This window comes from Lytechinus pictus, chromosome 11, assembly GCF_037042905.1.
Source record: "Lytechinus pictus isolate F3 Inbred chromosome 11, Lp3.0, whole genome shotgun sequence".
NCBI lineage: Eukaryota > Metazoa > Echinodermata > Echinoidea > Temnopleuroida > Toxopneustidae > Lytechinus > Lytechinus pictus.
This window is the reverse complement of record NC_087255.1, coordinates 22,778,715-22,796,842: the sequence shown is the minus strand read 5'-3', so window position 1 is coordinate 22,796,842 and position 18,128 is coordinate 22,778,715. Positions and strand designations below refer to the sequence as shown.

Here is an 18,128-nt window from a genome sequence, read left to right as displayed (position 1 = left end):
AGGTCAAGTCCACCCCAGAAAATTGTTGATTTGAATCGATAGAGAAAAATCAGACAAACAAAATGCTGAAAATGTTATCGAAATCAGATGTAAAATAAGAAAGTTATGACATTTAAAGTTTCGCTTATTTTTCACAAAACAGTTAAAATGCACAACTCAGCGATATGCAAATGAGAGTCGATGATGTCCATCACTCACTATTTCTTTTGTTTTTTATTGTTTGAATAATAAAATATTTCAATTTTTACAGATTTGACAAAAAGGACCAACTTAACTTAACCATAAACTGTTAATATAATGGTAATTCCACATGTTCAGGGAGAAATAAAACTTTGTTTCACTTGACAAGGAGAAAATTAGAATATTTCATATAATAAAATACAAAAGAAATAGTGAGTGGGTGACGTCATCAGTCTGCAAACTTGCATACCGACCAGGATGTGCATATAACTGTTTTGTGAAATTAAGCGAAACTTTAAAAAGTCATAACTTTTTAATTTTACATCCGATTTTGATTAAATTTTCAGTGTTTTGCTTGTTTGAGTTTTCTCCTTTTTTTCAAATCAATTTCATTTGGGGTGGACTTGTCCTTTAGGTTATTAGGACCATTGGCATTCCCCTGTTATAGACGGAATCCAATTTTATCAGGGAGTGTCTCATAAATGGGCCCATATTTGTAGATATACAGTGCGTCCCAGAAAAAATGAAACTGAGAATTAGTGATGATTCACTATCAAATGCAATAGACACATAACCTATCATTGTAAAGCTTTGAATCTCCTCTTTCACCTGATATATCTGTGAAGGTATTCTAAGCATTACAATGATAGGTGATGTGTCTAATGTGTTTGTGATAAGGTTGTGATAAATGATCAATAATGCTCAGTTCTGTTTTTTCTGGGACACACTGTACAGCAGCCTTATGATGCAGAATTAGGAATGTTTCACAAAGATTTAAATATGACATAAACTAAACACAAATCAGTCCTTAGTATGCACATGGTATATTGAAAGCATAATCTCAATTAATATTAATATGCACAACAGCAGAGCTTGATCTGACTGATGCATACATGTGTGTTATATACTGCACACCATTTGGAATGTAAGAGTGATTTATAACTAATTCAATCGTTATGTAACCCCCCCCCCCCCCATTTTATTAATAATCTTTAATACTTTAATGTCAGATTATTGAATGTTTATTGGTTGATGGTATTGTTTTTTTTTAATGTCTTTGTGTTACAGGAGGATCATGAGGAATGTTGCTGACATCACTGAACTGGTTTCACTATCTCAGGAACGACTAGCCGAGATCCTTGCCCACCAGGGCAATGCCAAGTTCCTCTGGGAGTTTCTCCATAAAGAAGGAGGAGGGGAGGCAGAGGGGTCCACCGGCAGACCAGGAGGGGGAGGGAAGTTTGCTGGGAGGGGCAGGTTTGGGAAGGGTGGTAGGGGGTTCGGTGGGGGCGGTAGAGGAAGAGGAGGGGTGGGGCGTGGGAGATGAGATCCTTGAACGTTGGGATAATGCCAATTTCTTCGTAGAGTAGGGGTTGGTTCAGGATTGGAAATGGTCTTATAAAGCAGGAGGGCGAAGGTGAGATCATTTCCGAATGGACTGATGTTAATTTATTTCTTATGACTGGAGGAGTATTTATCATCTTTGGAGAGTGATTGATCTTTTCAAGAAGGTTTTGCTTCATCGACTCAACTGTCTCTCTTTCCTTTCATCAAATGCAAATTTTTACTATCACACAGATAGTTTTGAGCGATTTCTTACTCAGTCCTTGCGAGCAAGTCAAATCCTGCATTGTTGATTACGATGTATAACACATATTTGTGTTATACATCACCTCACTAATATTCATTGCAATAAGTTGAAATTTAAAGAAATCCTTCTTCAAAAATGAAGTTTTTGTTATAAATTGGATTATCCCGACTGCATTAAAGATTTGCAGATGCTGTGCAACTAAGGCGCTCCAATTGCATATGTGTAGGCTCAAAATGTAGGGGGGGGGGTTGCTCACAGAGGCTTCTTTTGCAACAAGTTGATTAGGCAATGTACATTATGTTTACTGATAAATCTATTCCAGAAATGTAAAATCATTACAGATGCTGTGTTGTGTCTTGCACATACAATCTAATATGCATACGGCTAACGAATTGGAAATATCATATTTGTAAATATTTTGATAATTAAGAAATTATTTCTTATGTAGGGCATGAAATTGAATATAAAATGAATTTATGTGGAGATTGTATATATAATTTTTATGCTTATTTTTGCAATAAAGAAAAATCAGCAAGCATTTTTCTCAGAATTGCGATGTCATTTGTACATTGTTCCCCAATTTCAGAAGAGATATAAATAAGAGGGAGTACATAACCATGGACTGCAGATTTTGTGCACATAATTGCACTAATCTTAGCATTTACATTTCAAAAATCCGCAGGGTATATATGTCCTCTTGGCAAAAGATGCTATATTCATGCTTAATGGAATGAGATATACAAACAATTTGCATAGTCCAGGCGTAGTGTTGTTTCAAAACTATGTTTTTACTCACCTGATGGAAAGTGAAATAAGAAATGGTTTAGGGCCATTCTTGGTCACGTGTGTCACTGTAATTATGACAAATCTTGAGTTTAATTAGTTATAGATCTAAATTAGTAATTCAAAGGTCAAAGAGCATTAACATATTTAGTCATCTATCATTTGGAATTATTTTTTGCTGTCTCCAATATACAGGTTCAAGGTCAGAGGTCAAAAGATGTGGGTCACATGTGTGACTTCACACAGAAGCATGATTTTAAAAGTTTAATTTCATTTTGAATTATAAATCTCTGAAATTTTTAGATTTATAATTAATTAAAGTCAAGATTTGTCAAAATTTCGGTCACACCAAGAATGGCCCTTTAACTTGTGAAAGAAATTAAGCAAGAAATAGAGACCAATTGAGAGATAAAGATGAAGAGAGAGAGAGAGAGATGGCGAAAGGGGAGGAGATCAAGTAAATTGCAAAACAAAGATTTACTCAAACTAACAAACATGTAGCATGTGTTCCCTTTATTTAGTAATATCACTCGTATCGCTCATAACCCCATACATACATTGTCGGTCATTACAATACACTGCTACAGGTCATACAGAAAAATATAGAACTCACTTTTCAACAAATTAGAGTCACATTTCAACCTTAGACAGGGAACATAAAGTTAGATCTCCATTATCTTCATTCAAAACCAATCCTATCATTCCAAAAATACATGCTTTCTCTTTTTCTGGTTTTTTTTTCACTAATCCAAATGGTAACACATGACATTCTTACAGCTTGGATACATGACACACTTTGAAGCTTCTTCATAAACAAAAATCCTTGTGATTGAATTAAGGGTATATCATTAATTACACTGTCATATTAAAGTAAACTGCATATTCTGATGAATATTTCATATCCTGTTATTTCCCCATACATTAGCCAGTATAACATCAACAAGAATTTGATATTTCAAGAAAAAAAAATCAAAGTCTGAATTAAATAAGTTATAATAATTTACGAGCTACGAAGGCACCATTTCTGATTAAATACCGAGGCCAACTACAAGATCACCTTGCATATCAGTTGAATTACGACACCGACATGCATTCCAATCGATCAATATCACAGCCTATCAATATTAACATCTATGAACTTTTTCATATCTCCACATCCAAACTTATTGGCTTTTTTTTATTGGACTTATTTCTTGAAACAGAATAAGTTTTACTTACAACCCAATTAAAACCATAGAAAAGTGTCACCCATTAGTGTGCTTTGTATGCGGGGCAATTCCATGAAATAATCGACCCTTTTCTACGTCTGAACCCCATTTTTCTCTTTTCTTCCTGACATTAACTCAGAGCTGCCAACCTGAACAAGAACGTTTCAGTATTATAAAGGCTGAAAATCAGTATTTTGGTGAGGAAATTGGTATTTTTAAATTAATACCATAGGACAACACAAAACTGGAACTTTACAAATCAGGGGCTGTATTCTGAAAATTGTCTTAAGAGAAATATTCTTGTATCTTTAGAGTTACAATAAAATCTGTATTCTGAAAACTCGTGTATCTTTTCTTGTAACTTTCACGAAGCGCTTATGACGTCAGAGTTACAATGAAGCGTAAAGTTAAAAACGGCGCATATATCTCTGTGTGCAAGATAACATATCGAGATAAAAGCTATTCTGAAAATTCTCTTATCTTTGCATTTTGTTAACTTCCTTGCAAAATACAAGAAAATTTACAAGAGGTAGGGGGTTATTGTAACTTAATGTTGAATGCAATATTTCTCGGTCAACAATAATAATTTCTTGCTGCTTCCCGCAAGAACATCATGTTTTACAAAAGGAGACATTCCAAAGACGTTATAACAACAGACTGGTAGACTTTTCAGCCATTGAAAATTGGCATTCAAGATGATGAATCTTTTTAGAGAAAATATGACTCTGAGAAAAGCCACGTGTATTTTAGCACAGTAGCGTACAAGCATAAGCGTCGGTGGCGCAAAGGAAATTACGCCGCATGTCAACAATGCGCTTAATTATTTTTTTAGAAGGGATGTTTCTATTGGTTGACCGAAACGTATAAAAAGTTTAATGATTGGTTGATGATAAAATATTAGGCATGTCAGAGATAAAATAGGGTACGTCCTTACAGAGACAATTTTCAGAATACCACCTGAGTATTTTTGCATAAACCATTGGTATTCTCATTTTTAAGTACTAAATACGGAAAATCCATATTACTTGGCAGCTCTGTTAACTGCACAACTCTTGATCATTTGAGAGCATTTCAAAATTTCATAGTAGAGCTAGAAAAAAGAGATAAAACATTACAGGAAGGTTTCTCATATCGGGGGAGGGGGGGTGTACATATCCCATAGAATTGCCCTTAGATGTATGTTAATAAACTCAACTTTGACCGTCTCATGAAATATACTCCAGACTGATAAGACAAGCTGAGAAAACATCTAAGATCTGATGCAAAACGTCTTGTGGCTTTAAAAACAGTCGGAAGTCTAGATATAGTTTTACAACTTGTCTTATAGATTACTCAGTTCATATCAATATCGTTTTGCACAAGTGGAATGTACTGCTAATCAAGTAACAAATGTGTACATTGATACAAGCTTAAAAAACAAAACCAATGCAGTGCCTGAAATCATAAGTGGTAGACCAGTTATAATATCATTTTTATAAAAACGAATACAGAGCATGTGCAACCCATGCTTTGGGGTTAATAAAGTTTGAAATATGATGAATGTATGTTTACAAACTTGTTTTCTTTCATAGAAAGTCAAAAATAATGACAAGAAATATCTTTCAATGTTCATCTGTAAACAGATAGTATTTCTCTGCCAATACAGAAGCGATTTCTGAAAAAAAAAGAATATGACAAAATTTTGTCTTTTTTTGGGGGGGGGTTGCCTTACTATTATACATGCTTACATACTATATCTACTTAGTGAAAGAACAGTTATCATAAATACAAATGAGTTTACTGATAAACAAGTTTTGACTACAGTAATAAACATGCACTAACAATACAATAGGAATCAAATCACTACATAAATTATTTACAGATGTAGACAGAATTTGCTTGTACCATGAAATCGACCCATTTCAAACAGAAATGATACGTTACTAGTATTCAACAGGCATGTGTTAAGAATAAAAAATAATTGATGTCATTACATCACAAGAAATCGTTACTTCAGAAATCAAATTAATAAATTAAGTTAATTAGCATGGTTGCAAACTATCTTCCTCTTCGCAGGATTTCTTTTAAGGTATGCAGCTAATTTTCCAACGTGTACACTCCTCTACTAACAACAAAGGTTTTCCAATTATCATAACTTATAACATTAGTATTACCTATATTAAATCAATATTTTCTGGTAGGGGGGGTATGCATATCTACATGATGCTTGGGAGGAGTTTTTTATATACCTTACTCATTTTTTGCGTGGTTAGTTCTAATTGCTTGTTTGGCGTTTCTTGCCTGGAGCGGGGGACGCACCTCTAGATGAAGCCCGGGACGTATCTGGAGTGTTATCGTCAGTGTCTGAATCATCCTGTATTGATAAAAAAAAAAAATTTTAAGTGATGAACTTCAACTCAAAAAGATGATCACTGAATTTTAATGTTGTACACAATGGCAAGTCCAAGAAGCTCTTAAATGAGGTGACTATTTCAGCGAATAAGATGGAAATTTATTTTTTCAATTGTGAAATATGCAAAGGGAATGCACGATTAGGGAAGGAGGTTTTTTTTTTTTAAATGGCCTTAATATTTCTAGCAAGAAGGGAGAAAGTTAGAGTCTTCGCATATTGAGGATGTTAACATCATCAGAGTCATCATCATCATCATCACCACCATCACCATCATGATCACCATCACCACTGCCATCATTAACATCCTAATCATCACTATCAACACCATCATCACCACCACCATCATGATCATCATCATTCACTTCATACTCACATCATCACTTTGTTGCTGACTATCCTGATCAGATTTGCCATCATCGTCCTCATTGTCGTCATCATCGTCGTCGTCGTCGTCGTCATCATCATCACTAACGACGGCCTTGCGGGGTGGGCGCCCCCTCTTGACAGGTTTCTTCCCCTTGTCTTCTCCTTTTCCCTTTCCACCTTTGGCCCTGGGTTTCTTGGTCTCAGCTGTACGGATCAATTATCATCAATTTATAATAGTAATATTTTTCAGGATCCCTTAGACCAAAAGCAATCATACAGTAGTAATGGAAAATACTACCAAACTTGTTTCTCCTTTTTTGACAGCCAATATTTTAATTGAAAATTGCAACAGAAATCTTTCAAATTGACTAGTTTTCTCAGAGTGATCATAGAATCAAAACTCAGACTAACATAAAATCAGATGAATTAATTGCAAACATCAACTTCAATGAAAAATAATCAAAAATTTCAGTCTAGTTTTCTCAAAGTGATCATGTAATGAAATCTACCACTAAAATAAGGACAGTTAACATAATCGCCAAAATTAACATAGTAAAAAAATAATCAGAAATCAATTACTTTTCTAACTGAGCTAAAATTGCTGGAATTTTTGTAACTCCATCATTCTGAACATTTTTCATTCCAACTTGAAGGAGGCCAAGGGAGTGGAAATTACAAAGCTTTCCATCCATAAACAAAAACTAGTAGCTTATTCAGTACCTGGTCTCCTTTGGAAAATGTAATCAAAGATTAATTTTGCTAGACTTACGTTCTTCATTATCGTCACTGTCGCTATCACTCTCACTTTCTGACTTTCCTCCTAGCTGTGGGGGGAGTCTACCAGTCTGTTCCAAACATTTACGAGCCGTCGTGAAGACTGAATGAAGAACTATGGAATCATCATAGATCTGTAACGGGAGGGAGGGGGGGGGCACACCATGAAAGTCTTTAAAATGGAGCCATTAGACGGGTTAATAAGTCAAAGGAACATGTGTCCTGCCTGAATGCTTGGAGTCCCGGTTGCCAAGTATTAATGCTCGATTAACCTAAAACAATGTTTTACAGAAAGTTTATCATTGTATGACATTCAGGATTCTTTTTTCTTTTTGATAATGACCAAAACACAATTGAGTGCACATATTTTTTCTTATAAAACGATTTCTCAATCATGGAGTGGGCTAAAAATTTAGGATATTATCTTTGTAGTTTTCTGATATGCAACCACTAAATTTGTAAAAAAGATAAGTGTCCAAAGTGCCCTTTTAAAAAACAATAAAAACATAACCGAGAGAGGGCAATGAATTTCATCATATGTGAAATGAAAATATTCACAAAGAATACTTCAAATGAAAAAGTATTCCACAGTCACTACACTTATGTAAGATTAGAATGTTTAAAGATACTCCAATAATAATTCACTTTATTGAAACCTGACCAAACCTTCAGGCAGGATCTAAACATGAATAAGGAGACTTTAAAATCAAGGCCTTAAAAAAAATTATTTGCCCTCATAAGCCCAAATCAGAAGCTTGGGTGGGTCATGGTTTTTTTGCCTCCTCTATGGCGCTGCACAAAAAAAAAATCGCACTTGGGAAAATTTACTAATGCAGTCAAATGCATATTTAAGTGCTTTCTTTGAGCAACACTGAATACAAATTTGAGCAAATTCTTTTACCCAAATCTCAACATTTTCACACAAAAATATTTAGGTCTGCTGTAAAAAAAATAACAAAACAGGCCTTAAGTTTACCTGAGAGCCTTCCAAATTGTATATCTGAGCATTCTGGAACATGAGAACAGTATCCTTCTCAAGATCATCCAAACATCGATATTTATGCAGCCTGATCCTATCCTTGACCTTCTTTAGATCCATGGGTTTGGTGATGAGCTCGTAGTAATCAGGGAGGATCCGCTTGGGAGGAAGCTGCATGAACGGGTGGGCCAGGGGACGGCCAGTACTGAGTGGATACAAAAGAAAACAAAAACATCTTAGTGATATTCTGACAGCAACTGGCACTAAGTCTTGGTTTATGGTATCTTCTGATTTAATCCACGCTCAGATTTAATTACGCTATTTGTTCCATTTTGCTTCCATTTCCCTTTATTTGATTGTCTTGAGATTATGAATATCATTTTAATGTCATGTTCACATCCAAGGTATTCAATTGCAGTCAGCGGGGGAGGGAGGGGGGAAGGGGTCACCTATATCATTATTTACACTCACACTTAAATATCTAGCTGCAAGTGGTATTAAACATTTCATGGTATTAGCGTGATCATACTGCAAGTTTGCATGCTATAGGGTCGTCTAACAATAGTGTTAAATTGTGCATTGGCACTAACGCTTGACTTTAATTCAAATCTAACTCTTTGTATAAAAGTTTTTAAAAGTTGAATTACTTAATAATCATGATATGATATACAAATAGGGAATAGGCATGAGTGCGATGGTGCAAGGTCCGAGTTGAATAGAATGTCTCTTTCTGTCACTGAATGCGAAATGTCGCACCATTGCACGAATAAGAATATTCGCTATTCGCATTGTACAATGCCTCAGAAGTTAGTGAAAAGACAAACAATAATCAATTTTTTTCTTTGTTACTCTATAAAAATAAAAATTATTGAAAGCGAAAAGCAAAATCCCTCAAAAACGCATCTGATCTGCAGCAGCAATGCGCATTAAGCTAGCAAGCCCTAAACGCATTGCACCTGGATTTACTAAGTGCAATGCATCGAATCATAATTTTAATAATGATATCACCTTGTTCCTGACCGTGCAAAGGTACACTATGGACAATACATGTGCAACGGTACGAATGTTTGATATTCAAGCCTCCCATTTGTTCACGTACAACAAGCAAAGTAGGCATTGTACAATCACAATTTATGAGGGGTAGATTATACTGTTGCCAATTTAATAATAGCACATTATATATTTCCCAGGCTTTAACTGTAGCTGATATGTGGCAATTGGTACATTTCAAGGAATAAATCCTGCCAGGTACCCATTCACCTCACCTGGGTTGAGTGCAGCAAAACATGGATCAATAGGTTGTGAACTTGACCTAAAAAAGATCTTTCCATGCATTTAGTCAAAGAGGCATTATATTTCAACAATAAGAGAAAAGTAAACTGAGAGAACTTACTTGTCTTTATACTTGGACATGACCTCTACCAGTTTCTTCATGAGTTTTGTGAGGTGTGGAGGATTAGGAGTTGGCTTTTCAGCTGGAGGGCGCCCTCTACGTTTCTTGGGTTTTTCAACCTCTTGATGATGCTCCCTCTCCGGTTCTCTCTCTACCTCCATCTCTTGCTCATCGTCGTCCTCGATGGGACGCTTACGTTTGTAGCGACGCTTCTTTTCCTTCTTGATCTCTTCGATCTCGTCCAAGTTACCATCTTGGATTGCCTGACGATGAAAAGAAAAGAATGAAGTTTTGAAAAAATGTGTATATCCATCTGTTCAATCTTAATTTTGCTATGGCTCCTAATCAAGTGTAGAGGTTTCACAGTAAACCGAGTATTCTTTTGTGGGCATGTGTTTGTCCTCAAAAGGACCGCCCAAACTTGACATTTCAACAAGTGTGTTCTTGTCATCTTCAATCCTTAAGATGCACTAGTATCTTACCCGCAGGAATTCCTTCTCTGTGAGTGTGTCACTGTAATCCACATCTTTCCTCTGCCTAGAGCCACGTCCAAACAGCTTCTCCTCTTCCTCCTCGAAGGTCAGTCTCTCAACGTCCTTCTCATCCTTGACCAACCAGCTGGGGAGCTCGTTCACCTCCATCAGACGCGGCTTGCGGTTAGGGTCACGGGCCTCGTTGCGACGGCGCTCGATGTCCATGCGCTGGTAGATCTCAAACTCCTCCTCCGATCGAGCGATCATCTGGTTGACGGTCTCGTCATCTGGAACTTCATTCTCTTCCTGAAAATGGAGAAAATCACTAGATGTAGTAATTGTTCTGCCTTAACACTTGATAAATAACAATACTGCAATAACTTTACTTGCTAATAAGAACACTAATCGTTCCTTTGTAATGCAGCTAAATTACCCTAGCTTTTATGCGAATCTGTGTCTCATAGTAAAAACCAAGCAAAATTGTGTATTTCACTGCCTGGGTTTTGGGGCAAAGTTCCATTTTATTCCAAAGTTACAGAGCTCTCTAAAACACAAGTGATTGCTTAATGATTGACTGGAAAACTTTTCATGAGAAGAGATCCAGTACTAAACTACAAATCTTTTACAGCTTCTATGAAAATGACCTACATCAGCCCATCCACATAATTTCCTCTCTGTCTTATAACATGGAATGGATGGGGGGGACTCAGCAGCCTGTCTTATGTGGTCATGCAGATCAGAGTCCCGTTTCATTGATACAATAATGCTACACTTGCCAAGGAAAACTTGATTGTGATTGGCTGCTCAGCCCTACTACCATGGTGAATGCCATTGTATCAAAGATACAGTAATTGTAAATCTTCATAAGTATTTTATGAAACAGGCTTTGATAGTCCACCATCGGGTCACCTGTGGGACTTGAATTGGACCTGTCTGACCAAACTGTGGACAGCTTTACCTAAGTCCCCTTCAACTTCATTCAGAGTGTAGTAACATATCATACAAAAGAATATCATCATCCATGTCGCAAAGCGATCTTACCTCGTCTTGATCAGCTTCCGTCTCTAGCAGAGCTCGTAGGTAAGCCCTTCTCTCTGAGTTGGTAGACTTCTGATCAAACATACCAGCCTGGATGATCTTACTGTCCATGCTCATCTTCCACTTGGCTGCAGCAAGGATCTTCTCTTCTACGCTCTGGACGGTCATCAGACGCAGGACACGTACCTCATTCTGCTGACCAATGCGATGGGCACGGTCCTGGGCTTGCAGATCCTAAGGATAAAACAAGAGATTACCATTATTATCAGCTTGCAGAAACAGAAACAGACATGAGATGTTCATTATCATCATCCTCATCATCATATTCATCATCATCGTCATCATCCTCATCATCATCATCACCATCATCATTATCACCATCATATTCATCATCATCATCATCACGATCACCATCATCATCATCACCATTATCATCATCACCATTATCATCGATATCATCATCTTCATCATCATCATAATCATCATCATCATCCTCATATCATCATCATCATCATCATCATCACCATCATCATCATCATCATCATCATAATCATCACCATCATCATCATTATCATCACTATTATCATCATTATCATCCTCATCATCATCATTATATTCATCATCATCATCATCACGATCATCATCACCATCATCATCATCACCATTATCATCATCACCATTATCATCAATATCATCATCTATATTATATTCATCATCATCATCGTCATCATCATCATAATCATCATTATCATCATCACCATCATCCACATCATCACCACCATCACCACCAAACGCCAGCCACTAGCCTTGATACTCAACATGAATTGAACTAAGACCACTAACAACATTAAACTGAATACATTGGACTAAAGTATAACCATACCTGATGAGGGTTCCAGTCACTGTCAAACAAGATGACAGTATCTGCGGTCTGAAGATTGAGACCTAGACCACCAGCTCTGGTACTCAACATGAAGATAAAATACTGGCAGTCTGCTTCGTTGAAGGTTTGTAAGAGGGTACCACGATCATCGGCCTTTGTTGTACCGTCCAATCGCAAATATTTGAATCCTGTCATGAGCAAAAATTTACAAGCAATCAACAACCTTGGAACTTTTTTTAAATGATTATATCTCAAAGAGACGTTTAGAGGCTGCACAACATATGATAATGGCAAATCTTATAACATGAGATTTGTCCTGAAATATCAGAATATCAAAACCACCCAGGAAGTTTATTATGACGGCCATTTATACTTCTTTCTACTGACTGATGTAACATCATTATGTGTAAACTTTGCACCCACAGAGGTTTAATGTATTTACTATTAAATATATTTTGCAAATTATCTATTAACTATAGCAAATGAATTTATACTGTCTGTTGTATGGTGACCAGCGATCGATGTAATATTTGCAAATTGAATGCAAGTTTCTTGCAGTGCTCTCATAGCAAGACAATATACATATATCATTTTTTTTTCAGCCCTCATATTTTGCTCAAGAATGATTATTAAGAAGCAATAGCCTTTAAAACCAGTGGGTTTTTTTGCTAGTCTATGGTGTTTTGTTGTGAATCATTTGATCATTATCTTTTTTTTTTAACATAGGTGTGTTTTTATATATATATATATTTTGTTTAAGGTGTCATTGGGCAATTCCAAAAGTAAGTACGCCAGACCCCCTTGACAGGGCACCAACCTGAAATGATTTATCTGTTTAGTAGTTCAAATAAAAAGCTATAATGCTCTCAATTTACAATAGAGAGTTTTCCCAACTACTACTCAAACGTTTTCTGGAACTTTGAGAATCTATTGTCAAAAGCCCTCCTTCAGAAACGGCCTTTGTCGAAAATCAGTGAATCAAAACAGCAGTGTCGTCGTGGACTCTAGACAAACTTTGCAGTTTTTCCTCAGCTATGGATCTTAGGACGATACGGTGTCCCGGTTCACAAATATTCGACAATGACTTCAAATCAATTCATTGTGATTAGACGGGCATTTTCAATAGATTCTCAATGTTCCAGAAAGCAACTGCATAGTGCTGCAAAAACTCGCTAATGACTCGAGAAGTCGGACATTCAATGGGGTGATTACTTATGGAATTACACAAAAGTAGAGTAGCCATTTCTTCTCTTACCTCTGTAGACGAAGAAGTCTTCCAAGATGGTCATCAGAGTGGTCATCTGACAGAAGAGCAAGATACGATGACCGGTAGCCTTGAGCTTGGGTAAGATACGGTCAAGCAATTCAAACTTTCCGCCCACTCTGTACAGGTCGGGGCCAGAGATGATTCCACCGGTCACCCCAAGATGCTCAGAGAATGATTCCTGAGTAAAAGATAATTATTTATGTTTCAATATCATCTTATTGCAAAACTAGCACGGCAGCGATATGATGCTCATCTGATGATACGACATTGGGCAAAGAAATTCATGCAAAGTTTAATTTTACCCAAACAAATAGAGTAATCAATAAATAATATTGTTACATGCATATGTATCTGATAACAATGATTACTATATGATAGAAGGTGAATCACTCATCATTATACATCATATAGTTCACATGAGAAAATGAGAAAAAAAAATTGAATATAATGTATAAAGATATATACTAAAAGAAAAATAAGTTGTAAATGGGGTACTCTCTATGTCTCTCTCCTGAAATGACTATCTTCTTTTTCATCCTTCCTTTCTTTGTTGAAAGTACTGAGCTAATTTTATAACTTGCTAAAGGAGTTGTCTTGTTCCATTATAAACAATAAAATGGGATTCTAAACACAGGAGGAAAAAGATATTGATATCTGAAGAGATTGATGGGTTTCTTACCTCGATATGTTGGAACATGAATGGATGATTACATATTTTCCTGAGCTGCATGATAGTGTTTGTTAGAGCCTTGGTACCACCACGTCCCTGGGGAAAGAACAACAAGCAAATGAAAACATTCAATCAAACAATTCAATCACTCAGTTATCATCTGGGTGGTGTTATAAACAAAGATTTAAGCGCAACTAAATATAAATTCCCAGTTGATTGTGGTATATAACACATTATCGCATAGGTCAGACTGTACTTAGAGAATGCATACTTCTGTAAATCGATGTGGTTAAACGTCATAAGCAGTGGGCACTATGGTGTTCAGGGATGACGACTATACATCACATTTAACTCTATGAAAAACCCCTCCCCTCTGACCATACATAACCAAGTATCTATCTCTGATAAACTAGGGCTGAATTGCATTTTCAGTGACTGATCAAGTTGCCAATTAATATCAGACTAGTGGATAACTGGGCATTGTTTCACTAAACTTGTTATCAATAACTAATGCAATAATAAATGGCAAACGGATGTGGGCTACTCAAACAAGAACACTTCAATTTAATCATTACAGTACCATAGAACTTCCAGTGATGCCAGTTGATTTTACTGATGACAAAACACATTAGGAACCCTCTGTGCTGTACAAATAAAGCCTAAAAAAGGCCTAGAATCCTATCTGAACTTCTGATAAATGACAAAATGCTCGTTTCAAAGACAAAGTTGTTTTCGACCAATCAAATGTCACTATTTATAGTAGCTCTTAATAACGGCTAGTAATTGACTATCAAAAGTACTATAAACCAAGCTGAATCCAATGAACCAACCTTTTTGTCTTTCTCGGAGCCATCAGTGAGCATGATTCCCTTAGTTTGCATGTGTCTGTATAATAGTCGCTGTAGAGCTGACATGTCACATTTGATCACATACTCAACCTAGAAATATAAGGAGAAGAAATAAATTTGGGTAAGTCCATCGAGTTGGGTAAAAAAAATCACAAGATGTCCATGTAACGTAGGTATCAACTATTTTATTTCACAGTGAAGATCAATTCAGATGTGACTCAGATTTGATGAGTCAATGTGAGGAAGGTTTCCAACAACAGTAATTTGTATTTGATCTTGAAATCTTTTCTGGATTTATTTTAAAAGAAATCAATTTTTTTACCAATGTTACATGAACATCACATTCACATATCATTAGCAATAGATTATCAGGTGATTGTAACAAATCATGACATTATATTAGTAAACCTTTGTGGGATACAATTGTTTGCTGAAGTAATCATTGAAGGATGTTTGCCTAGTTTACACAATAGTTTCTTGTTCTGGTACGTCACAAAAATGAACCAATCCCGATGGATATGTCTGTATACAAAGTCCCCCTTGAAAACATTTCAATTCCATGAAATGCTTTTCGTATTAATATCAACGCTTGAATGTGATCCTCATTGAGACATTATCAATAAACACAAAAGTGTAAATAGGCTGCTTTATTCATCTTTTGAAATAATAATCTCGACCAAAACCTGTCCGTAAAACCAACTGATGAAATCTACTGTAGCAATCGATGTGTGATCCCAAACAGGCATTTCTCAGCAGCATTATGAGTTTATGTTCTACCATGAAAGCAAAAAAAAAACTGTGTAAAATAAGATTATGTGGATGGCTGATAAACATTGACCTCACACTGACCTTCTCTGGGAGTTGTGATTCTACTTCCTTCTTGAGACGACGGAGAAGGAATGGTCTCAGGACCTTGTGAAGACGACGGATGATCAGGATTGTCTCTTCCTCATTCAGCTCAACCTACAAAATCAAATGGGGAGAGATGAGTTGGGAAGATTGTTTTTAATCATCATCATCATCATCACCATTATGACCATCGTCGTCGTCGTCCTCCTCCTCTTCATCATCATAGAAAAACGTCATGTATTTATGTCCCCCGTGGTTACCATAGTTGTAACTCTGCATGAAATGGGCCCCTAAAAAAGGACATGAGGATAACTTCAACTTACCTTTTCTCCAGTAGCTGCAAAGGGAGCATTGAACCATTGCTCGAAGGTACTGCAGGATTTGAAGATACTCGGCAACAAGAAGTTCATCAGGGCCCATAACTCTGGTAGCTTGTTCTGATGACAACAATGGAATTTAGAAAACATTTTAAATGCAGGTAAATATGCCATCCCGTGACAAAAGGAACACCTCTGCGGAAATCATTTTTCTGCCACAACACAGTAAAACATGACACAGCAATGATTGAAAAACAGCACTGAATTCGTCTTACATCTGGAATGCCCTTTTAAACTGTTGTAAAGAAAATATTAATTTCTCTTGCTATCCCAACTAGTATATAAGTTGGTTGATAAGTCTAGGATATATCTGCAATTAACATATCTTTCTATTTCAACAAAAAGTAGCAAGAAATCTTACTCAAATAAGTGTTTGGTACCACAGCCTTAAAAACAAACATACTTAAGCTTTTTTACATGCACTCTTCAAAGTAAAATTGCATGAATGAACAGAATGCTAGAATAAATCAACATATAATAATAATACTAATTACATTATTATATTTAACATTATTATTATTATTAATATATAATAGAACCAAAAGAGATGCTAAATGATGAGCTGTGATTGGCTGCGAGGTAAACAAATTAGCCTTAGTAACAGCCATTAATTGAAGCAAAGCAACTTAAATAATGCATGCTCCAGGGAGCATATATTCAGCTAACTGACCCCATTCTATGTCGCCAAAAGGAATTTGTAAGAAAGTTTAAATATGTCAATTTTTAAGGTTATATTCTTATTTAATTCTAACACAGGCAGCCCTCTATTATCATCAATAGTTTTACCGAAAAAACCTAAATGTGACATGAGCATATCTAACCTGCAAAGGAGTACCAGTGAGTAAGAGTCTATGATGTGAGCTATAATGAGTGTTAAGAATCTGAGTCAGTTTACAATGATGGTTCTTCATACGATGGCCTTCATCAACTATCATGTGCTTCCAACGGACCTGAGAAAGAATGGATGCAAAGAAGAAGTGGAATGAAAAATGGAATATCCTGTCATTTGGAAGAGCAATATACAATGAGCAAGTGCAAAGTGGAAAATTTAGAGGAGATATATACCCATGTCATTCACATTTTTATTCTTTTGAAACAGAAACACAAATACAGAAAATACACAAGTACATAAAATATCCTTCAATAAAAAATTAATGTTAGTGGGAATATAATACTTCCTAAAAACTATGTTGGAGAATAGCTGGCAAAAAAAAATTGAAATAATTCTGGCCTAATATTTAAGTTGTTTTCAAAATCTCAGAAATAATACTAATCTTTTCCATTAGAGAATGAGGCCATTTAAAAATTACCTGATTGATTAGAAGTATTGGAAAAATTTCCACTTACAACAGGTAGATAAATATTACCATCAGATATAAATGTACATATACATATACCATTTTTTCCTAAGTTATTCTCACAATAGGCAGCTAACTGATAATTGTGGATACTAAATTTGCTTAGAATAGTCACAACAACTTTCCTTTTATTTACCCATAATTGTTTTTAGAATAAATTTGTCATTACAATTTCATAATGAATTACCGTTCAAACCTACTCAGTCTATCAAAATTAAATTAAGGATTTTTTTGCAAAACATATACATCTTTTCCTAGCTGTACAAAATTGATATCACATTTGCATTATCATGATTATACCATAATAATTAACATTAATATGTGTAATTGTTTTTGCAAATTCTTGATTATTTTGTAATGTTGCTTTGTTTATTTCATCTGTATTTTTGTATATTTTGTATGTTTTAATAAATCTTGAATCATGAATACATAGTAAGAACAGATTTCTCCACGTGTTACCTTTGAAAGGAATCCCTTATCCTTCATGACATACTCATAGGTGGTGAGAAGTACGTTGAACTTGGTTGATCTCAGGGTGAGTGCTAGGGTACGGCGGACTTGAGGAGAACCTTTGTAAACAATCTTGTGGACAGCTGGTCCCCACTTCTCAAACTCAATGTTCCAATTGGAAAGGGTCCTGCTCACAAATGAAGGTAAAATGGGGGAAAAAACATCAATGTTTACATTAACTGTCATCAT

The 18,128-nt window shown here is 35.8% G+C and overlaps 2 protein-coding genes across 5 annotated transcripts in view; one reads left to right on the top strand and one right to left on the bottom strand.

Annotated features, from left to right (window-relative positions):
* Positions 1-2,512, top strand: part of LOC129271029 (DNA repair endonuclease XPF-like) — a 41,178-nt gene extending 38,666 nt beyond the window's left edge. Inside the window, exon 24 of the mRNA XM_064107136.1 lies at positions 1,249-2,512. Coding sequence (XP_063963206.1) covers positions 1,249-1,507 — 259 coding nt within the window. The 3' untranslated portion in view covers positions 1,508-2,512. The remainder of the gene's footprint in view (positions 1-1,248) is intronic.
* A 540-nt stretch (positions 2,513-3,052) lies between these two features.
* LOC129271027 (probable global transcription activator SNF2L2) overlaps positions 3,053-18,128 on the bottom strand; it is a 39,316-nt gene continuing 24,240 nt past the window's right edge. For all 4 annotated transcript variants that reach the window (XM_064107132.1, XM_064107133.1, XM_064107134.1 and 1 more), the window contains 15 exons: positions 17,889-18,066; positions 16,893-17,021; positions 16,018-16,131; positions 15,695-15,808; positions 14,828-14,935; positions 14,007-14,093; positions 13,316-13,505; positions 12,061-12,248; positions 11,181-11,411; positions 10,149-10,445; positions 9,667-9,929; positions 8,271-8,478; positions 7,290-7,428; positions 6,528-6,724; positions 3,053-6,115 (listed from right to left, as the gene is read on the bottom strand). In XM_064107132.1, coding sequence (XP_063963202.1) covers positions 6,017-6,115; positions 6,528-6,724; positions 7,290-7,428; positions 8,271-8,478; positions 9,667-9,929; positions 10,149-10,445; positions 11,181-11,411; positions 12,061-12,248; positions 13,316-13,505; positions 14,007-14,093; positions 14,828-14,935; positions 15,695-15,808; positions 16,018-16,131; positions 16,893-17,021; positions 17,889-18,066 — 2,542 coding nt within the window. In that variant the 3' untranslated portion in view covers positions 3,053-6,016. The remainder of the gene's footprint in view (positions 6,116-6,527; positions 6,725-7,289; positions 7,429-8,270; positions 8,479-9,666; positions 9,930-10,148; positions 10,446-11,180; positions 11,412-12,060; positions 12,249-13,315; positions 13,506-14,006; positions 14,094-14,827; positions 14,936-15,694; positions 15,809-16,017; positions 16,132-16,892; positions 17,022-17,888; positions 18,067-18,128) is intronic.